At 35.0% G+C, this 26,799-nt stretch overlaps 1 protein-coding gene across 2 annotated transcripts in view; it reads right to left on the minus strand.

The window, feature by feature from the left end:
* Positions 1-26,799, minus strand: part of LOC148942875 (uncharacterized) — a 105,777-nt gene that overhangs the window by 54,806 nt on the left and 24,172 nt on the right. For both annotated transcript variants that reach the window (XM_089102767.1, XM_089102766.1), the window contains exons 3-5: positions 22,356-22,494; positions 10,022-10,343; positions 8,293-8,489 (exon numbers count right to left, since the gene is read on the minus strand). In XM_089102767.1, coding sequence (XP_088958893.1) covers positions 8,293-8,489; positions 10,022-10,343; positions 22,356-22,494 — 658 coding nt within the window. The remainder of the gene's footprint in view (positions 1-8,292; positions 8,490-10,021; positions 10,344-22,355; positions 22,495-26,799) is intronic.

Genomic DNA, 26,799 nt, shown 5'->3' on the forward strand with positions numbered 1-26,799 from the left:
AAAATCTTTGATTTTCATAGGCAGCGTGCTAGCGCTGCCTAAATAAAGAACGATGTTGGCACAATGTGTTTTTTTTTCTCCACCCGGGCACTTCGTATCGAAGGAAATAACGTAGAAACTTCGAAAAGGGGTCATTCGATTGGAAATTGGAATGGCTATTGCCCTTTTTAATAGTCGAAAGGGATTGGATGGCAACTAGCCCCCCCCCACGTTCACATTTCCCCAAACACATCCAATCAAAATTTTGAGATAGCCATTTTGTTCAGCGTAGTGGATTTCCAGATAGAAAATATATTTTTGAGGAGGACACTCCCCCACAACTATCGGAGCAAGGGTTTTAAGTTATGCCCTGATGGCATATAAGAACGATGTTGGCACAATGTGCTATTTATTATTTTTTTCCTTTAGAGCAGGGCACTTCATTTGGAAGGGGTCGTCGTAGAAACTTCAAAATGGGCTCATTCGATTGGAATTTGAGAGCTCTAGTGCCCTTCTTAATAGTCGAAAGTGATTGGAGGGCAACCAGCCCCCCCCCCACACCCATCATTCCCCCAAACACATCCAATCAAAATTTTGAGATAGCCATTTTTCCATTTTTACCATTTTTGTTCAGATAACCATTTTTGTTCAGCATAGTTGATTTCCAGATAGAAAATATGTTTCTGAGGAGGACACTCCCCCAGAACCCTCAGGGCAAGGGTTTTAAGTTATGCCCTGGTTGCGTATAAGGTTTTTATAGAAGGCGTTGTCGTACAAACTTCAAAACAGGCTCATTCGATTGGAAATTCGAAGGGATAGTACCCTTTTTAATAGTCGAAAGTAATTGGAGGGCAACAAGCCCCCCCCCCCACATCCATCATTCCCCCAAACACATCCAATTAAAATTTTGAGATAGCCATTTTGTTCAGCGTAGTTGATTTCCCGACAGAAAATATGTTTTTGAGGAGTACACTCCCCCCCCCCACAACCCTCAGGGCAAGGGTTTTAAGTTATGCCCTGGGGGCATATAAGGTTTTTTATAGAAGGCGTTGTCGTATAAACTTCAAAAAAGGCTCATTCGATTGGAAATTCAAAGGGCTAGTGCCCGTTTTAATAGTCTAAAGTGATTGGAGGGCAACTGCCCCCTCCACGCCCATCATTTCCCCAAACACATCCAATCAAAATGTTGAGATAGCCATTTTGTTCAGCGTAGTAGATTTCCAGATAAAAAGTATGTTTTTGAGGAGGACACTCCCCCACAACCCTCAGGGCAGGGATTGTAAGTTATGCCCTGGGGCATATAAGGTTTTTATTGAAATCTTTGTCGTAGAAACTTGAAAAAGGGTTCATTCGATTTGAAATTCAAAGGGATAGTACCCTTTTTAATGGTCGAAAGTGATGTGAGGGCAACTAAACCCCCTCTCACGCCCATCTTTTTCTAAAAAACAACCAATCAAATTTTTTAGATAGCCATTTTATTCAACGTAGTTGAAAGTTTTGGAAATTAGGTCTTTAAGGATGACAGCCCCTGCCCCCCCAGCCCTCAGGAGAAGGGTTGTAAGTTATGCCCTGGGGCCTATAAAGTTTTTATTGAAAGTGCTGTCGCATAAACTTCAAAAGGGCTCATTCAATTGGAAATTGAAAGGGCTAGTGCCTTTTTTAATAGTTTAAAGTGATTGGATAGCGACTAACGCCCCTCTCACGCCCACCATTTTCCAAAACACATCCAATCAAAATTCTGAGATATCCATTTTATTCAAAGTAGTTTATCCTTCTGGAAATTAGGTCTTTTAGGATGATGACCCCCTCAGTGCCCTCAGTGCAAGGGTTGTAAGTTATTCCCTGGGGGTATATAAGGTTTGTATAGAAAGTTGTTGTATAAATCATAGGCAGCAAGATCGCGCTGCCTAAGTAAAGAACGGGGACACTCGAGAACGAGACAAGAAACGGGGACTAAGTAAAGAGGAGGACACTCCCCCAGAACCCTCAGGGCAAGGGTTTTAAGTAATGCCCTGGGGGCATATAAGAACGATGTTGGCACAATGTATTATTTATTAATTTTTTCCTTTAGAGCAGGGATCTTCGTATCGAAGAAGTTGCCGTAGAAACTTCGAAAAGCGCTCATTCAATTGGAAATTGAAGTGGCCGGTGCCCTTTTTAATTGTCGAAAGTGATTGGAAGGCAGCTAACACCCCTCTCACGCCCACCATTTCCCCAAACACATCCAATCAAAATTTTGAGATAGCCATGTTGTTTAACGTAGTTGAAAGTTCTTGAAATTTGTTCTTAAATGATGACAACCACCCTAAAAGACCTTACGGTAAGGGTTGTAATTAATGCCCTGGGGGCATATAAGGTGTTTATAGAAAGCGTTGCCGTTTCCAAAAGGGCTCATTCGATTGAAAATCAAAAGGCCTAGTGCCTTTTTTAATAGTCAAATGTGATTGGAAGGCTTAACATTTTTATAGTAAAGATCGATGTAGGTTTGATGTATTATTTTTTGTTGTTGTTGTTGTTTAGACCAGAGCACTATGCATCGACGTAAATGTCGTAGGAACCTCAAAAACAGCTTATTCGATAGAAAATAGAAAGAGCCGATGCCGTCTTTAATAGTCGAAAGTGATTTGAGGGCAACTAATCCCCCTTCCACTCCCACCCTCCCACGCTAACCCTCCCATTTCTGCTCTTAAAATTTAACCAAATCAAAATAGCGTAAGTGTAACCAAGTTATCAGAGAAAGTAAACAGATTTTCTTGCGAATGGTATCAAGTTTTCCATTTCAGGTCAACTAGAGGAGGTATAAAACTAAATTAAACAGAACTATTTGTTTCAAGATTTTAAGAGGGTGTCTGTTGTTAAATATTGCTGAAAAATTTTCTCCAGCGGACAAATAGAAGGCCAAACTATAAATTCTTAAAAAACGAAAAGATTTAAAGTATTATTTTCTTTTTCCTGAAAAGACTATCAATATAAAACGAACAGAAATTAATTTAAAAAACTTTTTCCACAAAATAAGTTTTTCAAAGAAAAGTAAGTCCATTAAACAAAAAATAAGCAAAAATAAAATCAAATAATCTACCAAGCGTGAAACTACCACAAATCAGCATCGATAAATAAATAAAACCCAAAACGAACAGGAATTACAATAATCAACGGAGTCAAACTCAAAACGAGCAGAAATTAACATACGTCGGGCGCAAAACCCCTCTGCCTTCCCAAGGCCAGAACAAAATTTACACTTTACTGAAAAAATACAAATGAATGTACATTGTCAGTTTAATATACATATACTGATATTTAGTAATCAAAATGTTAACATTGTTTGATTTATTAAAGTTATAAAAGTAAAAACATTTATAATTTTTCAGTAAAGTGCAATTTTTTTTCTGGCCTTGGGAAGGCATAGGGGTTTTGCGCCCAACTTATGTTAATTTCTGCTCGTTTTGAGTTTGACTCGGTTATTTTGTGTAATTTCTGTTCGTTTTGGGTTTGATTTATTTATCGATGCTGATTTGTGGTAGTTTCACGCTTCGTAGATTATTTGATTTTATTTTTGCTCATTTTTTGTTTAACGGAGTTGTTTATTTTTCTTTGAAAAACTTATTTTGTGTGAAAAGTTTTTGTAATTAATCAAACAGTTCGTGGTAACGAACTGTAAGTAAGGAGCGACCCGGCTCAATGGTAACCGAAACTCTAGAAAATTTTTGATACCAATAGATACATCGAAAGAATCAGATTTCAATGCTGATTACAAATATATAACTTTCATCAAGTTTAGTCCTACCCATTAAAAGTTACGCGCCTGAGAAAATTTGGCTGATTTTTTGAAAAAAGGGAGAAAGACCCCCTAAAAGTTATAGAACCTTCATGAAAATCAGACCATCATGTTCAGCGTATCAGAGAACCCTACTGTAGAGGTTTATTTGTTTATTTGTTTTTTTGTTTCTGTTTGTTTTTTTTCCCAGGGGTGATCGTATCGACCCATTGGGCCTAAAATATCGTGGGAGGACTCATTGAAACGGAAATTAAAAGTTCTAGTGCCCTTTTTAAGTGACCAAAAAAAAATGGAGGGCAACTAGGTCCCCTCCCACGCTCATTTTCCTCCCAAAGTCACCTGATCAAAATTTTGAGATAGCCATTTTGTTCAGCATGGTTGAAAATATGATAAGTATGTCCTTTAGGATGACTTAATCCCCCGAATTCCCCGGAGGGAGGGCTGAAAGTTATGAACTTTGCCCAATGTTAACATATAGTATTGGTTATTAGGAAGTGTACAGACGTTTTCAGGGGGGATTTTTCTGGTAGTAGAAGGTGGGTAGGTTGTTGGTTATGTGAGAGGATCTTTCCATGAAGGAAGTTTTCATGGGGGAAGGGAAATTGCTATGAAGAGGGCGCCGGATTTCCCAGCATTATTTAAAAAAAAAGATCAGAAATTAAAAATAAAAAAAACAAGTTTTTCCACCTGAAAATAAGGAGTAACATCAAAACTTAAACTGAACAGAAAATATTACTTGTATGATAGGGTTCACCCCCTAGTCAGTACCTCGCTCTTTAAGCCAAAGATTTTTTAGTACTTTCATAAGAGCCATTTATTCTAAATTATGGCCTTTGTTATTAAGGGATCATTTTTAAAGAATTTGAACAAAATTCGAACTTTAGCTTAAAGAGCGAGGTATTGACTAGTAGGCGAGCCCCCTAATATACGTTAAAAAAATATATGAATATAGAAGTTCGTTACGTAAGTTAATTCGTAAGTTACGTATATTTATTACTAATAAAAACGTTCGTAACTAAAATTAATCAAGTTTCAAGAAAGCCATTTAAGCAAATAAAAGTAACATTAATATGTAAATTTTGTTATTATTATCCATGTACGGTGAGCCAAAATCAAAACCTGCATCAATTCAAAAATGTTCAGAAATTATATAAAAAAACAGGTTTTTTTTAACTGAAAGTAAGGAACGACGTTAAAACTTAAAACGAACAAAAATCGTTCCGTATATGAAAGGGGCTGTCCCCTCATTAACGCCTTGCTCTTTACGCTAAAGTTAGACTCTCTCACAACTCTTATTTTTTTTAAACAATAAAAAACTTAGCGTAAAGAGCGAGGCATTGAGGAGGGGACATCCCCCTTAATATACGGAATAATTTCTGTTCGTTTTAAGTTTTAACTTCGTTCCTTACTTTCAGTTAAAAAAACTTTTTTTTTATTTAAATTTTTTTACAGTAAAAACCTATGTTTTAGATACGGCTCTTGATGCTCTTTTTGTACGCCCTTTGAACACGTTTTTAGGGGCATTTAAACCGCTCGGAAACACGTGATCAATACCTGTTTGTAGGTGAGTACAGACAAAGGGATAAGAAGTGATAACGGTGAGAAATGGTAAAAAGAATTATTTTTTTTTCATTCAGTGCCTTTTGCGAGCTACATGTTATTTTTTTTCAATCAGAGAAGCATAAGCTTTCAGACCCCTTGGGATGTTGCATTTTTATTGTTGTACCTAATTGCGAAATAAAATTCAGTTTTATTTGTGGCTGAGATAGGAGGAAAATGATTTCCACAAAAATCTAATTGATGAATATCTTATTTGTTTTCCAGAAAAAAAAATTTAAAAAGTGCTACAGTGATGATCTTTTCATTAATCAACCCATAAAAATACTAATTAGATACAAATTGAATCTCTTCAAATATGGCAAACTGAATGAAAAAACAATAAAAATAGAAATTTGTCAATCAGCTCGATCCTACTACATAAATAGGGTTGAAGAATTGTTTGCTACTAAACCAAAAATTGGTATTCCGAGGTTAAAAAGCTATGTGGCAGGAAGCTAGATCAGCTTAACATCAACCTAACTGAGTCTCCGGGTGTTACTGCCAATAATTTTAAGAGATTCCTCGCTTCCATCGTCCAGGGCCTTCCATCATTGTCTTATCAATTACCAACAGGTGATCTCTCCCCTTCTTTTCCCTATATTTACCTGTCTGAGATAGAAAGAAGAATTGGGAAACAAATAAAAAAAGTGTTTCTCCTTTGGATATCCCATTTCCTTTTATTGTGCTTTCAGTGAATTCCTTTCAAAATCCTTGTCTGTCGTTTTCGACGAGATTACCAAGTCTGGGAAAATTTCAACGATACGGAAATAGGGTTTCATAACACTTTTGAAAAAGAAAGACGGAAAGCTTGGTTTAGAAGGCGTTCGTCCTATTATTCTTACTCCTATATTCTCGAAACTGCATGAAGGATTCCTTGCAAATTGGCTAAAGAAAAAATCCTACCTCTTACGGACCTGAGGCGATTCGGGAACCTTGAATCCACTTCTACCTCCCACTGCCTTGCTTCTCTTATCGACTACATTGGGAAAATTCTCGGAAAACATAATTCCTGGCTAAACTTATTGACCTTCAAAAAGTATTTGACGTTGTTAACCACAATATACTAGAGAAACTTGCCAGTGGATTCAATATTGATTCTTTTCAGGTGAAATTGGCTGCCTTCTTATGAAATAGATCGCAGGTAGTTAAATACCAGAATCATTATTCCAATCCTCTCCCTGTCCACAATGGAAAACCCCAAGGCACTCTCCTAGGTCCCCTCCTCTTTTCAGTTATGATTAACAGCCTACCTAAGGAATTTCCTGACAGACCAAAATGTGTGACCTAACGGTAGTTGAAATTTGCTTCAGAAATTTAATAAGCAACCCATTGAGTATCCTCAGTGGTACTGGAGATGATGCCTCGGACTTGGACATGACAGTAACTCCTCTAAGTCCATGATAATGCAGATATGTTTCCTTAAATACTCGCCCCATTTTCTTAATCCTATCACTCCTGAAATTTCTCTGTCCTCCTTTAAATTACTTGGCGTCACAAAATCTTTTATTTTAAAGTAGTATATCTATTTTAAAGATATCATCCATAGAGCTAATGTGTCTATCTCCCTCCTTAAGTTCCTAAGTAAATTTATCGTCCCCCTTCCCATTCCTTATAGATTTCTGCTTTATTTGCCGGCCCTCATCTCGAATATGCTTGTCCAATTTGGCACCCTGGTGTCATCCGCGAAGAATCCGAAAAAAACTGAGTCCATTCAAAAAAGCCCTGCAAATAATTTTTTTTGGAAGGCAAGGTGCCATACTCTGCTTCTAAGAGAAGCTAGGTTGGATACCTTTGAGCCAAGGAAGGTTACGTTGTAACTCCGCTTTGCAAGAAAGATGCAATAATAAACCCTCGCACTGAAAGCATTTTTCCCACAGGTCACTCCCCATCCACATTACGGCCACCTCAAGCTGTTTCTGAACCCATTCCTAATCTGTCCCCCATTCGCTGCTTTACCTCCAGATATGGAAAAACCTTTGTCCCTATCATTACAGAAAAAAAAAAAAAAAATATTCCGCTAGTTTTTCTTTTTTTTCGGATAGCGTTGCTGCCCGGGTATGTTTTAATTTATTTTTTTTGTTTCCCCCCCCCCCTCATTTTATTGTCCCTTTTAACTTGTTTCATATGTATTTTTTTTGTTTTTGTATTTATTCGCTGGTTTTAGCCCCCTTGTTTTAGTGTTCTTTTTAACGTTTGATTTTACAATTTTTTTAGTTTAGTTTAAACAGTTCTATCTTTTTAACTTTTTAATTGACATTTTACAGTTAAATTATTGATTGACGAATGATTAATCATTCTGAACTTTCTTTTTTGTTTTGGTTTTTGCATGTTTTGCCAGCTTTCCAGTTTTCGTGTTTTTTAATGATATTTTGGAGTAAGACGTTCGAATTCAGCGCTTCTTGGCTTGTGATAATGATTTTTGGAAATAAATATCTTATTAAGGTCCATTGGAAAGTTGGGGATAACCCTAATCGGACAAAATAACAGTTAAAGGATATGATTGAAGTCGATATTTACTATGTACAATAATTGACACATTACACAATTTATGTTATATTGAAATTATGTTATATTATGTACAATTATGTTATATTATTATATTTAGTTTATGTGTAATTTGATTTCTATAATTCATTGCAAAAAAATGCTAAATTTTTATAGACAACAGCAAGTCCCAAATACACTATTAAATTGGGAACCTTAGTTCGAGATACGTACTTTTAAGCCTTCATATTATTTTGAACAAACTCGAATCTTTGAAAAAAAAAATTCTTTGTAATTATTGAAAGGTAATATCTTTAATAAAGCATCACGAATCCCATTCTATTACCACAGATACATTTTATTACAATTAAAATTTAAAGTACTAGACAGGATATTCAAATTATTGATAATAGCATTACTTTCTAAGTTCTAGTAAATAAATGTAATTGCCATACCCCGACAGAGTTTTCCGTCTAATTGTCTTCTTTGTTGTGATGTAGTGACCACCAATAAGTAAGAGGGCCGTTGTGCCACGCAAATCTGCCATACAGGGATCAGCTCCAAAACCTAACAAAATCTGCATAGCTGCTGTGTGTCCAAAGCAAGCAGCTTGAAGTAGAGGTGTGCGTCCTCGCCAGTCAACTATGTCGACCTGAAAAAAAACAAAAAACAATTGACACATAATTGGGTCTTTTAGTTAATTTTCTTTTTTGTACTAATTATAAGCTGAATAACTTTGCTCCCGTCCGTCAAAAAGCTTTCTGGTTATTTCGACCAACAAAAAGTCCAAAAAAATAAATGCATTCCAAGGGAAAACCGGCAAAGAGTACTCTTGACTCATTGTCTACCTGAAAAACAGATACCACAAATTTCTTATTAGGTAACAGTCGACAACAATTAGCACTTCAGAAACCAATACGACTAATCAGGGTTCTACATCTTTAAAGCGATATTCACAGATACTTTACTTCAGTTTTTGTCCTTCAATACACCAGAAACACCAACACAGCATCGCAGACTCATTTGAAAATTGAAAAAGAGCTTAAACTGTATGTGGCCTAAGTTTTGAAGCTGACACATACCAATAGCATGTTAAAAAGAAGAGATCATGTTAGATATATGACATAACAAGCCACATAAGATGCATCAAAATAATGACTGTTTGTCAAAAACTGTCAATGAATGAAACAAGAGCGTTCGTTACCGCATTATGTACAAATTTGTGTTGTGCGGCTCAAAGTCCATGCATTGAGCTTTTCCTAGAGACACAGAATTGATTAGTAGCCTTTGAAATGATAGCATACTCTAGCTAGGAGGAGATTTGTATTAACCTTATATTCAGTTTAATTTAATTTTCCTATAAAAAGCAACAGTAAGATCTTCGAATTACTTTGGATGAAATTTCTGAAAGATCCAAATTCCAGTAAGTTAGAACATTCTCACATTTCTAATCCATTTTACTGATATATTTTTTTTCAATTTGAAAGAAATCAATTGTATAAGGTCAAGTCATTTTCCCAAAATATCTAGGCATTTCTTAAAAAAATGTTCTTTTGATCCCGAATTTTTAAAACTTTGGCAACTATTGGCATGGTTCACTTTTTATTTACAGTTTGTTACCACAAGCTGTTTGAAACACTGTGAAAGAAGTGACAGTTCGGTCATAATGGCCGATTTCTCTAAGCTTTCTCTTCATTCTTCTCTTTCCCAACTCAAAATCATCCAATGTCTCTTTTCTTTTTCCATATATCAGTAGAAACGGTACACCTCCGGAGAAGGGCCAGGCGCTAGTCATTCCCAAATTATCTGTAAAACAAAAAGACATACAGGATACAATTTTGAAAATCAAAAGAGAAGAAAAATGATATTTCTTGAAAAAAGTAATTATTTTACTTTTTTTTACCTTGAAAATTACAGACACCTCCATCTTTAGATTTTAAGACAGACTTTGAAGAATATCTTTTATTGGTAAAAAAAAAAAAAAAAAAAAAAAAAAAAAAAAACCCAGTATTTTAACAATCCAACAATAATTGAGTCATAATTAAATTCAGTCATGCTAATTCAATAAAAACCAACAAAAATAATAAGAACTGAAAAAGAATAACAAAATAATAATTCCAAAACAATTGACAAATAACAGATCAATCATATTTTTAATCAACAAATTAAAATCAATAAACTTACCACTGCCCCCCTTTTTATCAGTTCGACCAGAGCACCACATGAATTGTTGGCAGCAGCCTTATGTAAAGGAGATTCAAAGAAGAGACTCGTGTCCAATTCATATAATCCATTCCTGCCATTGACTTCAGCTCCCTTTTCTATAAGCATTTTTAAAATTTCCACATTATTTCTTTTTGCAGCACTACGCAGTGGTGAAACTGGTGCTGTGGAAGATACACCGTTCTTTATTGGCAGTAATGGATCTGGATCGGCACCAAATTCAAAAAGTACTTTCACGCATTCTGCTTGTCCTTTGTCGACTGCTACGTACAGTGGAGATATTCTAAAAATAAATAAGATTTTACTTATTTAGAACTGAAAAGTCTAAATTCTCGACAACTTTAAATTTTAAAACGTTTCCGTAAAACCATAAAACTATAAACCGTTAATGGTAAGTACTAGGGAACAGAGCTTAGCTCGGTGAAAAAGAAGAGTATATTTTATCTCTTTCGCAGAACAAGTAAAATTGAATTTTATTTTATTCTCTTTTAGAAAGTAAAACCGTTAGGGTATTGGACGTCTGGGCATTTGTAACATCAGTCATATGAAAAATGTTTTCCGAAAATTATGGTCACAAACGAATATTCCCAAAGTTGTGACCTATCTAGAACGTTTTTTCACAGCGGAATACGAACAATAATCTTGTTACCCGAAGCTTATTAAAGGAACAATAATTCTATATTATTTTGGTCTCCTGGTATCAAAATTATTGTATTTTTTTCAGCCAAAATGCACAGTATTTAATCCGAAGCACTTAAGAATCAAAACTCACTTCAAAACGGGAATATATTTCTTTAGAACTTCGGAATGAAGGCTGATTTGTCATCAAACAATTTGCGTGTTGAAACTCCTCCTACTCATGCTCGAGACTTTCAACCTTCAGGGGTCTTTAATTTTAGTCATCAGACGATTTATGAAAAATATTAAGGGGGCTAGGGCTTTTTGCATACCCCAACACCACACAATACTTTTCTAAGGCTTTATTGTATCTTTTCAGAAAAAGTTCTTTTTTAATATCCCTCCTAAATCCTATTTTACAAGTTGAAGTACTCATCCTTTTCACCCACAACTTTACTTTACGACTTTTTGCACACCCCAACATTTTTCATAGAAGATAGAAAAGGTTATACATTGATTGTGAAAAGTTAGCTCAATTCGGAATTACCAAATAACTTACAGATCAATTCTATTTTATCAAGAAATAAAAAAGGTTACACTTCAGTTCTTAATTTCTCAAATAACATGAAAATTTAAAGTTCTATTCTAAATTTTTCCGTGGAAGATAGGAAAAGTTATACTATGATTGTGAATATTTTCCATGAAGATAAAAGTTTCACTCTAATTCTAAATTTTTATAATTTCATTTCAGATTTTTCTCAAAGAGATGAAAAAACTTAAAGTTCGGTTCTAAATTTTACCGTAAAAGATAGGAAAAGTTATACTATGATTGTGAATATTTTCCATTACGATAAAAAGTTTAATTTCAATTCTAAATTTTCTTAATTTTAATTCCGATTTTTCTCAGAGATGAAAAATTTAAAGTTCTCTTCCAAATTTTTCCTAGAAGATAGAAAAAGTTATACTTTGATCGTGAATATTCACTATGACGATAAGGAGCTACACATTAATTCCGAGTTTTCTCGAAGAAGTGCAAAATGTTCAAGTTCTCTTCTGAATTTTCCTAAAGAAGAGAAAAAGTTAACTCTGTCAACTTTTCTGTTAACTAGTTATGTTCAAAACTTTTCCGTAGAAGATAGGAAAACATATACTATGATTGTGAATATTTTCCATTATGATAAAAAGTTTCATTTCAATTCTAAATTTTCTTAATTATAATTCCGATTTTTCTGAAAGAGATGAAAAATTTAAAGTTCTCTTCCAAATTTTTCTTAGAAGATAGAAAAAGTTATACTTTGATCGTGAATATTCACTATGACGATAAGGAGCTACACATTAATTCTGAGTTTTCTCGAAAAAGTGCAAAATGTTCAAGTTCTCTTCTGAATTTTCCTAAAGAAGAGAAAAAGTTAACTCAATTCTGAATTTTACCAAAGCCTATGTACGCGCGCGTACATAGGCTAACCTAACCTATGGTTTTGGTATTTTTGTGCAATAATGTGTAATTTTGTGGTTAAGTTAGTTTAGTATGGTCATCAATATCTATTGTCTCCCTCCTCGACATCTAGCTCTTTACGCTAAAGTTTGAATTCTGTCCGTTCCGTCTCCTCGGAAAAATCAGTAAAATTTCCCCCTGAAAATTTCACCCCTGTAAAATACCCTCCTCATGTAAAATAAATCCCCTTGCAAAATCCTTCCACTCGGAGATTTCTTGTTTTCTTTGTAGAAAATAGAATTGAACGCTAGATTTGTTCTTTTCATTGAGAAAATTCAGAAGAGAACATTAGAATTTTTCACTTCGTTTAGAAAACTAAGGATAAAAGTGGAACCCTTTCTCTTCTCTTTGAAAATATTCTGAAGAGAACTTGAAATTTTCTTCACTTCTTTGAGAAAATATAGAATTAAAGCAGAACCTTTTCTCTTCTTGGAGGAAAAATTTAGAATCGAAGTATCTACGGTAAAATTTAGAACAGAACTTTAAATTTTTCATCTCTTCGAGAAAAACCAGAACTGCTCTGTAACTTATTTCTTTTCCATTGAGAAATAGTACAACTTTTCCTATCTTCTATTGAAAAATTTAGAACAGAACTTTAAATTTTTTATGCCTTTTGAGAAATTAAGAACTGAAGCGGAAGCTTTTTTTCATTTTCTTTGGTAAAATTCAGAATTAAGTTAACTTTTTCTCTTCTTTAAGAAAATTCAGAAGAGAACTAAAAAATTTTGCACTTCTTCTAGAAAACTCAGAATTAAAGTGTTAATCCCCGTGCAAAATCCTTCCACTCGGAAATTTTTTATTTTATTTGGAGAAAATAGAATTGGACTATAACTTTTTTCTTTTCTTTGAGAAAATTCTGAAGAAAACTTGAACTTTTCTTCACTTCGTTGTGAAAACTCAGAATTAAAGTGGAACATTTTCTCTTTTCTTTGAAAATATTCAGAAGAGAACTTGAACTTTTTTCACTTCTTTGAGAAAATATAGAATTAAAGCAGAACGTTTTGGAGGAAAAATTCAAAGAACTTGTTCTGAAAATATATAAAAAAAAGCCTTTTGAAAAGTATTGCTTGGTGCTGGGATGTGCAAAAAGTCGTAAAGTAAAGTTGTGGGTGAAAAGGATGAGTACTTTAACTTTTAAAATTGGTTTAGGAAGGACATTACGTAAATAACTTGTTCTGAAAAGATACAATAAAACCTTTTGAAAAGTATTCCTTGATGTTGGGGTATGCAAAAAGTCGTAAAGTGAAGTTGTGGTGAAAAAGATGAGTACTTCAACTTGTAAAATTGGTTTAGGAGGGACATTACGTAAAGAACTAGTATAATAAAGCCTTTGAAAAGTATTGCTTGGTGTTGGGGTGTGCAAAAAGCCGTACAGTAAAGTTGTGGGTGGAAAGGATGAGTACTTCAACTTGTAACATTGGTTTAGGAGGGATATTAAGAAAAGAACTTTTTCTGAAAAGATATACTAAAGCCTTTTTAAAAGTATTGCTTGGTGTTGGGCTATGCAAAAAGTCGTAAAGTTGTGGGTGAAACAGATGAGTACCTCAAGTTGTGATATTTGTTATGGAAGGACATTACGTAAAGAACTTGTTCTAGAAAGGTATAAAAAAGCCTTTTGAAATGTATTGCTTGATAGTGCGCCATGCAAAAAGCTGTGAAGTAAAGTTGTGGGTGAAAAAGATGAGTACTTCAAGATATAAAATTGGTTTAGGAGGGAAATTAAGTAAAAAGCCTGTTTTGAAAAGTTATAAAATAGCCTTTGAAAATATTGCTTGGTGTTGGGGTATGCAAAAAGTCGTACAGTAAAGTTTTAGGTGAAGAAGATGAGTACTTCAAGTTGTAAAATTGGTTTTGGAGGAACATTATGCAAGGAACTTGTTCTGTAAAGATGTAATACAGCCTTTGAAAAGTATTGCTTGGTGTTGGTGTTATGCAAAAAGGCGTAAAGTAAAGTTGTGGATGAAAAGTATGAGTACTTCAATTTGTAAAATTGGTTTAGGAAGGACATTACGTAAAGAACTTGTTCTGAAAAGATAGCCTTTTGAATGTATTGCTTGGTGTTGGGGTATTCAAAAAGTCATAAAGTAAAGTTGTGGGTGAAAAAGATGAGTACTCAAGTTGTAAAATTGGTTTAGTAGGGACATTAATAAAAGAATTTGTTCTGAAAAAATATATTCAGGGGAAGCCAAAAAGTTGAGGGTGAGGGGGGCCCTTGTGTGTCTCAAGTGCGCAAAAAAAAGTTAAAAAATGGGTTGGGGGGGGCGGGGGAGGGGGCCCTTTGGGGATCCCGGGGGGCTTTTGGGGCCCTGTGAGGGGCCCCAGGAGAGGGGGACGGAGGGGGGAGGGGCCCCTTATGGGAGGTTCGGGTGGCCCCGGGGTAGAGGGGACCCTCTGGGGGCCTGGGGGGATGGGGCCCTTGTGGGTTTGGGTAGGGGACCTCACAACATTGTTCAAATGGAACTTTTGTATTATAACGACCACATAGTTTCACCTCAAATCATCTTCTAAAATGTCTGAAACTGTTTCGCCCAAATCATCTTCTAAAATTTCTTAAACCGTTTCGCCCAAATAATCCCCTAAAAGTAATTTCTGCATGTTCCTTTGTTTCGGCATCCCTGCGCTGTCAAATTTGAAATTCCCAAGAAACCATTTCCCGCGTAAAATATATTGAATCTGTCTTCATCTTTAAGGTGTTCCTACTTACACTATTAAGGCTTCCATAGAATATTAATTCCCGAATTAATCACTAAGCCTAAAGACCAGAGAAGCCAAATTTAAAAAAAGAATATTAATTTATCTCCCAGACCTAAAGATCAGAGAAGCCATATTGTTTCTTAATTCCCTTCTCTTGGATCAATAATTCCCCGCCGATTATGCAATCAAATTCTCAGAAATCTATTTCCCCTCGGTGTCATTGACCCGTTAGTGGATATACATTCTTTTGATAACCGAATTATGTAGGTTTCGGAGTCGATAGGCCCTCCCTATTTACAAAGAGCATTTTCATGCTCAACTTTTCAATTTTTCCTCTCCACACAAACCTCAAAATAATTTTTCCTATTCTCTTCGCACTCCCTTCATCTAGCTCGAAAGCTGGCGCAAAATAGAACAGTAGTGGTAGACAATATGTGTTTACATATGTCGCTCTGAAAAACAAAGAACACTTCAATATCATTTGCCGTCGCCAGCATCCCTTTAATTTTCTGTATTTTCGCCTTTTCTAGTTTCGCTATCCAAAGTTCCTGCATCATTTTTTCCGTATTTTCTGATTCCAGTATTGGTAAAAGATTGCTTTTTCCCTTCTGGATTTTTACCCTAAAATTCCTCTCATACCAATCAAGTCCTTGTAGAACTGCATTTACATCTTTGACACTTGATAGGGTAAAAGTTGCATCATCTATAAACCCCAGGGCCTTTAAGCATATCTCCTTACGGAGAGGTAAACCGATTATACGGTCTTCTACGTACTTGAACAAGGGATCAATGTATATTACAAAGAGGTATGGCGAAGCCGGGTCGCCCTGTCTCAACGATATCTCCAAATCAATCCTCCTTGTAAGGGAGCCATTTACATTTATGACAGCTACTGGTTTTTGATAAAAACTTTTAAACATACGAACAAAATCCTCATGAAAACCATACTTTAAAATCATCAAAGACCATAAAATTCCCCTGTCAACCGAATCATATGCTTTCTCAACATCCAAACTTAAGAAATAAGTAAGTTTCCACACTTCATTTTTCTTTCGGGTCATCTCATCTCTTTTAAGTTTTAACGTCGTTCCTTACTCTCAGTAAAAAAAATTTTTTTTTAAATTTAATTTTTGAACGTTTTTGAATTAACGCAGGTTTTGATTTTGGCTCACCGTACATGAATAATTAAAACAAAATTTGCATATTAATTCTACCTTGATTTGGTTAAATGGCTTTTTCGAAACTTGTTTAATTTTATTTACGAACGTTTATATATATATATATATATATATATATATATATATATATATATATATATATATATATATATATATATATATATATATATATATATATATATATATATATATATATATATATATATATATATATATATATATATATATATATATATATATATATATATATATATATATATATATATATATATATATATATATATATATATATATATATACCTTAATTACCTTAATTCGCACTTCGGAGCAAATTAAGGTCCATACTGGATCTGTTGTGCTAAATATACATATATATATATATATATATATATATATATATATATATATATATATATATATATATATATATATATATATATATATATATATATATATATATATATATATATATATATATATATATATATAAACATATGTAATAATACGTAATATATAATATACGTAATAATACGTATTTATATATAAATATATGTAACTTACGAATTAACTTACGCAACGAACTTCTATATTCATAAATTTTTAATTCGTATATTAGGGGGTTCGCCCCATAGTCAATACCTTGCTCTTTAAGCTAAAGTTCAAATTTTGTTCCAATTCTTCAAAAATGACCCCTTAATCACAAAGGCCGTTAATTAGAATAAATAGCTCTTATGAAAGTACTAAAAAAATCTTTGGCTTAAAGAGAGAGGCATTGACTAGGGGGTGAACCCAATCGTATACGTAATATTTTCTGTTCGTTTTAAGTTTTGATGTTGCTCCTTCCATTCTGTTGAAAAACTTGTTTTTTTTTATTATTTAATTTTTGATCTTTTTCTTTAATAATGCTGGGAAATCCGGCGCCCCCTTTATAGCAATGTCGCTTCCCCCATGAAAACTTCCTTTAAGCAAAGATCCTCCCCCATAACCCCCGAACCCCCCCCCACCTACCAGAAAAAATCCCCCCTGAAAACATCTGTATACTTCCCAATAACCAATGCTATATGTTAACATTGGGTAAAGTTCATAACTTTCAACCCTCCCCCCGGGGACTTCGGGGGATTAAGTCATCCTAAAAGACATATTTATCATATTTTAGACCATGCTGAACAAAATGGCTATCTAAAAATTTTGATCGGGTGACTTTAGGAAAAATGAGCGTGGGAGGGGGCCTAGTTGCCCTCCATTTTTTTCGGTCACTTAAAAAGGGCACTAGAACTCTTAATTTCCGTTCCATTTAACCCTACCACGATATTCTAGGACCAGTGGGTCGATACGATCCCCTCTGGAAAAAAAAAAACAAACAAAAAAACAAATAAACACGCATCCGTGATCTCTCTTCTGGCAAAAAATGCTAAGTTCCCCATTTTTGTAGATAGGTGCATGAAACCTCTATAGTGGGGTTTTCTGATACGCTAAATATGATGGTGTGATTTTCATTAAGGTTCTATAACGTTTAGGGGGTGTTTCCCCCTTTTTTCTAAAATAAGGCAAATTTTCTCAGGCGCGTAACTTTTGATGGGTAAGACTAAACTTGATGAAAACTTATATATTTGAAATCAGCATTAAAATCTGATTCTTTTGATGTATCTATTGGTATCAAAATTCCGTTTTTCAGAGTTTCGGTTACCATTGAGCCGGGTCGCTCCTTACTTACAGTTCTTTGCCACGAACTGTTTAATACATCTCTTAGAACGCTCAAAATATGCTGTGATTTTCTTCCTTTTATCCCCCCGAACTGGTAGCTTCCTAGTATATGTGGCATTATTTTTCCTAGTCTTTTTGTTAGCACTAGGGATGCAATCTTGTAGTTGCAGCAAAGCAAGGAGAGGGGTCTCCAGTTGCGTAGATCAGATGGTTCCCCCTTTTTGTGTACAAGGGATATTACTGCCTACTCTTCTGGGTACCCCTTAACGACTTTTTCATATATAACCCCCATTTCTTCCCATAGTTTCAAATAAACTCCTAGCTCAGCCCTTCTATATCGGGGAACTTTTTCTTTTTAGCTTTCCTTAAAACTAATTCAATTTCTTCTTTCGAGACAGGGCTCCTTAAATTTTTGTTTTCCTCCTCGCTTACCATACGGCTCGTTTGGTATGATTCATTAAAATAATTTCGGCCCTCTTCACCTTGCGTCTCCTTTCTTTTAAACAACCCCTTGAACCACTCTGTCACTGCTTCACCCACTTCTTTTTGCTTGCTCTTCTACTACTTTTCCATCTTCCCTTTTTACTTTGCCCAGGCTATTTTCTTCTCTTTTTCTTCTTGCTTTAACTTCAGAAGCTAGGTTTACCTGGTCCGATGCAAACATTTCCGCCATTCGATTCCAAGTTTTCCATTTCTCATACTCTCAGTACTCGAGATCTTTTATTGCTCTCTTAATTTGCTCATATTCGAGCCATACGGACTCTCCCTCTTCTACTTCTTTCTTTAAGTCATTTAACACTGTACAAGTACCTTTTATTTGTGTTTCTTTGGCGTTCCGACTCTTTTTCTTTATCGCGCAGGAAGACTACTATTTTTCTCTTAAAATTCAACCAAAATTGCACTAGGTGACTCGATTCTTGATAACTGACCAGAAGTCTTCTTACTTCTTTTTTTATTTCTTATTTATCATTTCCCTGGAGGGAACTAATATCCATTCGCTAAAAATGTCGCTTCATGGGTAGCGAAATATATTCCATATCCTCTAGCTTTATATCTACCAGTAGTGCACAGTAGTCGGAGAAAGGCACGGCGATATTTTCTATATTTTTTATTTTTTCTACTCCATCTTTCCAACAATACACCCTGTTGATCCTCGTGTTGCCTCTTTTTTATATTCTCGTGAAACCCCTCTCCATTCCCATTTCTTGCCACAGATCTACGAGTTTCCATGTTTTTACCACTCCTTTTTATTCGATGGTAATCTTCCTTTTAATGTTTGTCTGGCTCGAACTCAAAATGTCTTTTTCTTCTAAAACACAGTTAAAGTCGCCCAATAGCAAAAGCGGGCCAGGTCTTAAATATCGTGCAAGAGTGATTTGTATTACCAACTGTCTTTCTCTTGCTTTATTTGTGCCTGAAGGCAAATGCACATTTACAAAAACCACTCCTTTCCAGCAAATACTGCTCACTTCACCATCCTCTTTAAAAAGCAGTGTTCCTCTTATATCTTTAAATCTTTCGTTCACTATCTATGCTGTGTCAGGTCGGAGTCCTCCAGCAATGTAGTGGAATTCCTGTGTTTCAATATTTCTTATCTTTACTGTATCTGATTCTTGGAGACACAGTATATCAATTTTCTGCTTTACAATAAAATATAAAACTAAACTCTGTCATTTTTCCTGTCTTATCCCGTTAACGTTCAGCGTCGCAAATCTCATTTATTTTTGTCCGGGTTTCTTCTGCCTCCTTGGCAGCGCACTTCTTTCAGTCTTATTTTCGCTCGTTTTTTCACTTGTAGTTGACGATAAAGATAGGCTACTTAACGTTCTTTTTGGGGATTGGGTTGATTTTTCCTCTGGCTCCTTAAATCCTCTCAGACTACTCAGGGGGGTGATGCTCCTTATTTCGTTCACCCCTACTTCAGCTCTTTTCGAACTTTCTCTCTTAGGCTCTGTCATTTCCTTTTCTTTCACAATAGCTACTTCCCGCTCTTTTTTCCGGGTTTCATCTTGTGCTTTCGAGTTTCCTGTGCGAGTCTTTTCCGTTTCTGATGACCCTGTCGCCCCCAGTACCAGGCTCACCGCCTCCATGGGACTCAAACTTGCCAGCTGTTCATCTAGAGAGCTTACAATTTTCTGTGGGCCTGTAAACCAACATTAGAGTTTCTGCCGGTTTCCGAGGACTGATCTGTGAGCACTACGCTTGGGTTTCTACTTCCTCTATTTGGTTTTTTTGTCTTGAGCATAATAGGGCTTCATGACCCTCTTGATGATAAATGTAACATATTTTAGGCTGACCATCGTAGAAAACCTGCATTTTATCCTCTGTCAAAATCTTTACGGACGGTGGGATTGCTACTTCCAAATACATCAGGGCTGTTCCCTTTCCGTTAAAAACGGGTATAAACCCATCCCCTTGAAAAGTTTTCCTTCTAACATTCACCACAAGCCCATAACCTTTCAGTGCTGTTTTTATATCATGGTCGGTTGCTTCTCCCGGAATTCGTTTGAGATGGATCACGTGTGGGCGTTTTTCATTTTTATCTACGAAAACTGGATACCTTTCATGTTGGAAAATAATTTTCAACTCCATTGCCTTTAGTCTTTGAACCCATTCTTCTGCCAGTACAGGGCTTTGCATCGTTACTCGCACTATACCAAACCTATTTGCATCATCTCCGTCAATCGCGTGTACGTTTTGTGCATTCAGGCCAATCGACATCAGGAATCGGTAGATATTCGAATGCGGCAGTTCTTTCAATACATTCTCTGGCATGGCACTAAAATCGAACTTAATCGTTTTCCTTGCCATTTCCTTTTTTTCACTTTTTTCCCCTTTTCCCTTTTTTTTAATAAACTAACCCTCAACAAAAATTCATTAAAACCTCTAACCTATAAACCTATAAACTAACCCTCAACAAAATTTTATTAAAACCCCTATAATATAAACTAAACCACAACAAACCTTTATTAAACCCGCTAACCTATAAACTAACCCTCGACAATTTTTTTTTTTTATAAACTAAAGTTCAACAAAATTATATTTTTAAATAAACACTAGATACCTAATTTGGTCTTTTTTTTCCCAGAAGAAAAATGACCGGTAATTACAAATCGGATATGGCGACCACTGGAAAGGTAACTGCATTTTTCCATCTTCACTCTGACTATGGAAAACACACAAACAAAGCGAAGCTTTTTTTCAAAACACAGCTTATTCTCTTTCCAGCGTTGCCTCCGTGGGCACCATTCCTCAATGTCACCCTGCAGCGCTGTTAGCAGTTACAGTTTTGGTTAGGGAAAATTCATGAAAGGTCCATTCCGATGCCACTATGATGCCATGCAAACAAGATTTCCATGCAGGGAATATATACGGAGAAAGGAGATTATGGCGGAACGAGTAATTTAAAATATTTTACAACACCGGAACAGCTCCACCCTTTTATATCCAGCCTATCCTCGTCAGGGCATACGTCATGGGAATTTGTCAGGAAAACGATTTTTACTCCTGGAAAGAAAGCTTAGGAAACTTCTGCTGATAGCAGGGAATAAAAACCGCAAGGAGCTTAGTGCATGGGCTAATTAAGTTCGAAGTCCCTCTGATTTTTCAGATTACTCTAAAATCTGTTGGGAAAAAACTGCCAATAATCAGGAAAATTTCAAAAATAAGGTAAGAATGATTAATGCTTTAGAAAACTAAAATAAGTCTCGATATCCGATATGGAATATTTTGTAACTAAAATAACGGTGGCTACAATTTGCTTAGTGAATAGACTGGTTTATCCCCTTTAATATGCTCATAGGTGCAATCTTTATGAGTACATCAGTAATTTTCCCGATGCGGGAGGAGGGGGGGGGTGGGTGTATATTCTCGAGAGTGCATGTCTATGGCTAACATTTTTCAATTCTTACGAAAAGGGGTGTTCTTTGGACCGTTCTTCTTCCAACTGTAGAGTTTTTGCTGTACATTTACGGCAGTACTGCCAGTATCCCCAAATTTTCCAAAGTTAACACTAACTAAAATTAAAAGTTTGTTTTTAATATTAATATTCACGTATTTACGGACATTAATTTTCTAGGAGATTTCAGAGAACCCAGAGGGATAATGGAAGTACCCTAATTTACAGCCCTCTGAGTCCTGAGTAGAGATGAAAAACAACTCCACAGTTCTGCAAAAATAGCTCTACAGTTCTGCATTACTGACTATCATTACTATTTTGTTCTACATTATTTCAATCATTAATCTTCTTCTTCTTGTTTGGATCAATATAGACACGCTTTTCTCTAATATCATCACCGTAATCAATTTCCGAGCCCTAAAGGTTGCTGCTACAGCTGGGTTCGAACTCTGGATCTCGTATTATCAAGCTGAGATCAAACCCACTGCACCCCTACAGGACTCAATTATTAATTTAGCTAGAATCTACAACATCCCGTGACGTCATGCAGGGACGTCATCTGCAAGTCCCAGAATGGTTCGGTGCTAGTCACTTTAATCAACACGGTTCGGTGAGTCAGACACTTGCTACTCTAGTATTAGCATATTATAATTAACTAGCATTAGAATTAATCATTTCTAATACTAAATAACAACAAATTAATCTCACCCGTAAACTCCAATTTTCAAATTTGAATCTGTACCTCGATCAAGTAGATAGCGAAGTGCAACTGCATCTCCTTCTTCAATCGCTTGCAACATTTGGAGGGATATACTACTCATGTTGATACCATCAACCTTATCTCCATCTGCAGCAGCAAGCAAATAAAACCAAAGTTAGCTTTTGAACAACAGTAACTAAACGTAAGATTGTTTTTTGATGATGTAAATAAATCATTTCCAAATGAACTTGGTTCGGGAGAGTTATTTGAGTGGTAGTATATTCAGAAAAGGTATAGTATTTCAGAAGGCAAAGCCATAGTCCATTGGTTTTGAATGTCGACAGATTTACATGTTGTTAAGTTTTGTGTTTCCTGATTTACAGATTTTTGTTTTGTTTTTCTTTTTAACAGGTAGTGAAAGAATCCCTGGAATAGATATAGCTAAATAAGATCGCACGGGTTGCTTCCCTAGACTTGCCAGCTTAAGAGCTTTGCTCATATACCCTCCGTATATGCTGATATATGGGTTCTATCTACTGATCACTATCAAAGGAGTGCAACTATGAGTGCCACTAAAACGATGAAGAATCCCTGATTTATAGCTAAAACTTGTTTTTGCAGGAAGGACGATGAAATAACAGCATATTTTCACCAAACTAAATAGCTTACGAAAACATTAGTATTTATTCAAAATGGGCGTATCTGAACAATGGGCGTATATGAACCACGTTCTGAACAAAAAATTCTTTCAGGAAGAAAGCCCATTTTGAGCGTGTTTACATTTACTTATTAAGTTTAAGAGTTTGACTCAATGAGACTTAATATTTTCGATACTGGATTTGTGTAAATACTACAGAGATTTAAGCTCTCCCAATCTTACCAAAAATACCATTTGATGGTTTGGCCAAACATGTTTTTTTTCTTCTAGTGCCCCTTTTGTTCTTAGCTTGTAAAAGAGATCTGGCAGGAACAAAAATAATGAAGACCTCATTATTAAAACTGTAATTGTTTGTTTTTTTAACTGCTATATTTTAAGGGTTATTTTTTGTCAGGTTTTTGGGATTGCAAAGGGGGCTCCCTAAGACGTAAAGCTTGACACGGGGAACTCAACAGTGAACTTTTTTTTGCTATTGTGATGCTCTGAAAGTTATAAAACCATGTACTTTACACGCTTTGTTTGTTTTGCCAGGAAGAGGCAGGGGGGAGGGGAGGATCCTCTTTGAACATCCTGCGTAAAAAAATAATATACCCTTTGCTGTCTAGAGCTGCGGGATTGATGTGTCCTTAACTTCAGTTTACTATAGACCAGGTTCTTCAAGAATGTTACAATGAAGAATGCTTAAAGGAACATAAATACAGACAAATTTGGCCTTGAAGAATGATAAACCTTCACCCTTGTGCCTAGGCGTTCGAAATTATTAAAAATATTAATAAATTGCCTTTTCTGTTTTTTTTTTGTAAATAGCGGACAACTATAAATTACTGATAGATAGATAGATATTTGTTGCAATAAAAGCTGCTTTGGGCCATGGCAAAAAAAAAAGGAAAATCACACAAAATAATAGCACATGATTATAACACTCACAGCAAAATATAGTAGCCTACATAACAATAACAACGCAAAATTACAAAACAAAACAAAACATAATGAAGCACACAATACCATTAAACTAACATACATAGATAGATGTATGTTACATATATCAAGGACCATGACTACAAAAAATAACAAACAAGAAAACAACTTACAGACATACAACAATAATTTCAACACTCACCTCACCCCCTTTACTAAAATCTATCTCTATGTGACATACCCAATTTTATATATTTTGCTATCATTCTTATTGTCCCATAATTTTTGATCCCATTACTGAAACGAACCACTCACTTGTCCCCACATTACCAAAAAATAATTCTTTCCTTAGATCCTGTAATTCGGGACAAAGGGCCATAAAGTAAAGCAGATCCTCACCATTTTCTCCACACATAAGGCATGAGTAAGGACCGTCCATTACCCTTACCCTCCCTAAATATTTCCTCCTGATATGAAGGGTGGTGTGAGATTAAACTGTTACAATTACGAATTCTTTTTTCTTGATCTCTCGTTTTTTTGTTTTTTTTCCTTCAAATATCGTCCCTAGAGCAAAGTTTTTTTGGGGGAGGATCGCAAGCTGTAGTGCATCTACTTGATATGAAAATTCCTTACTGACATCAACACAAGGGGACAAGAGAGGAAGGGAATTTTCTTAAGTGTGGTCTGATACACCACCCTTCAGAGGAAAAGTTTGACTAAAAACGAATTGTTTCGTGCTATGTAGACACTATGGAATATTATAAAAACCCATATATTTCCACAGGATTTCCCTGAAACCCACCTCCCAAGTCAAAAACTTGCCTAAACAGTATGTATAATTTATAAGAGTGGAAACTGGCACTATTATCGGCAAAAAAACTATCAGTACCATCCAGCGTTTGGCAACAATTGACATCTTTGGAATTGTAATAAGAAGAATAATTAATTTAATTAGTGTAACTGGTAAAATTAGGGTAGGAATATGTGTCTGACCTTACTTCCTGCCAAAAAAAAAACGATTACAAAGCTTGAAAAATGCTAAGTTTTACAAAACGCTAAATGGTGTTAATAGTTTTTATGTTGACAATAGCGTCAGGTTCCACTCATATAAATTACCCATACTCTTTGGATTTACATTTAAATATTCACTCACGTCTTGAAAGTATTGCCCATTTATCATTGAAATAGTGACCCCCATTCTTAAAATACTGCCGTTTAAAACTTAAAATGGTTTGAAGAAATTTCAATACGGACTTCGGATTCACTTCAGATTGATGAGATGGGTCCCTTTTTCTACATTTATTGATGCGTAAGTGCTGAATTATTTCTTTCCGTCTTTGGAGTAACAGAATAAACGGCAAAATGACAAAAAGCCCTAATTCTTGAAAAAGGGTAATTATAACCATTTTGGTTTTCTCTGCGCATACGTCCATATTTGAAAAATAAAACAATTATTTACAATTCTCAGAAGAATAAAACGTGTTTGGCGAGGCAAAACTTTGTGGCTTTTCCCATAGTGAATAACATGATTAATTCATGCGGATTTATTTTTACTAGCTGGGAAAACGATTCTATTTTGCTCTCCCTTTCGCCTCTTTCTTTTCTCTTTCTTCGAAGATTTATCTTCACAAGCTTCGCATTATCTTCCCTTGCTTACCAGTAGCCAATGTTGACACTTTGATATTCTATTTAGTTTTCAGTTTTTTCTTCTTTTTTTTTGTAATTTCAATATCCTTCGTTAGTTTGACAAAATTTTAATTTTTTCTAACTAAAGTGAGGATTTTAGTACCTAAGGCCCAATACGAAAAGTCCTGTAGTAAATAAATCCAACTGTTGAAGTTATAAGCGACTTTGTTTGCATATGAGCTAAAAAATCTTTCCATGGGCTATCTAAGCAATATTTTGAAGCAAAATAATGCAATGGTAGAAGAAATATTCATGCTACTCTTGATTATCAGGCTATGACAAAAAGGAAAGGAAAAAGAAAGAAAAACTAAATACCCTGACAACTAAATTACCCTAACATGATAAATGAACACCTCAAGTCAAATAAGGGATATACTCAGACTAATGTAAAAAAAAAAAAAAAAAAAACAGGGAAAAAACAATAACTAGTTCCGAACTAAAATAATATTGAAGGAATTCATCATGAAAATTCATTTTGAATTTCAGTATTTTTGGTGATTAACTAAAAAAAAAACTTTCCGAAAAAGAAGTTTTTCAAAGAAAAGTAAAGGCCATTTTAAACTTGAGATCAGCAGATACAAATACCTGTTAAAATTCAAACTCAAAACGACCAGAAATTATTATTAAAGTAGGTTTGACGATGTAGATTTTAGACTTTTACAGAGAAAAGGAGGCGATACCCAAACTCTTGTTTGTTCTGATTTTTGTTCGTTTCAAGCTTGATTTGCATATTCAATTTAAGTTTCACTCGCTTTAACATTTATTTATTCATTTACATTAGCATCTATTGTATATTTGTTTGCATTGATTGTTTATTTAATTTCTGTTTATTTTGGGCTTCATTTATACTTTAATAGTAATTTTTGGTCGTTTTGAGTTTGAATAATAACAGGTACTTGTATCTGCTGATCTTAAGTTTAAAATGGTCTTTAAACTTAACGACCATGAAATTCGGTGCCGTTTTTGTGAGTCGGCACTGAAAACTAGAAAATTTTTCTAATCGCTGAATCCGTGCCCTTAAGAGTCGTAAGAGTTTTCAACCAGTTGTATGAGTTATTTTTGTTTTATTTTTCAATTGAATTTCAATCTTGTTTCTATTTGCAGTCGACTTTACCGTAACAATAAGGTGCAAGCATTTTTAGACAATTTTTTTTTTAAAGCAATTAGTTTTGAGTGTTTCTTGTTTGTAT

The sequence above is a fragment of the Artemia sp. Qi Xiang Cuo genome, chromosome 16 (assembly GCF_049724085.1).
Source record: "Artemia sp. Qi Xiang Cuo chromosome 16, ASM4972408v1, whole genome shotgun sequence".
Lineage (NCBI taxonomy): Eukaryota > Metazoa > Arthropoda > Branchiopoda > Anostraca > Artemiidae > Artemia > Artemia sp. Qi Xiang Cuo.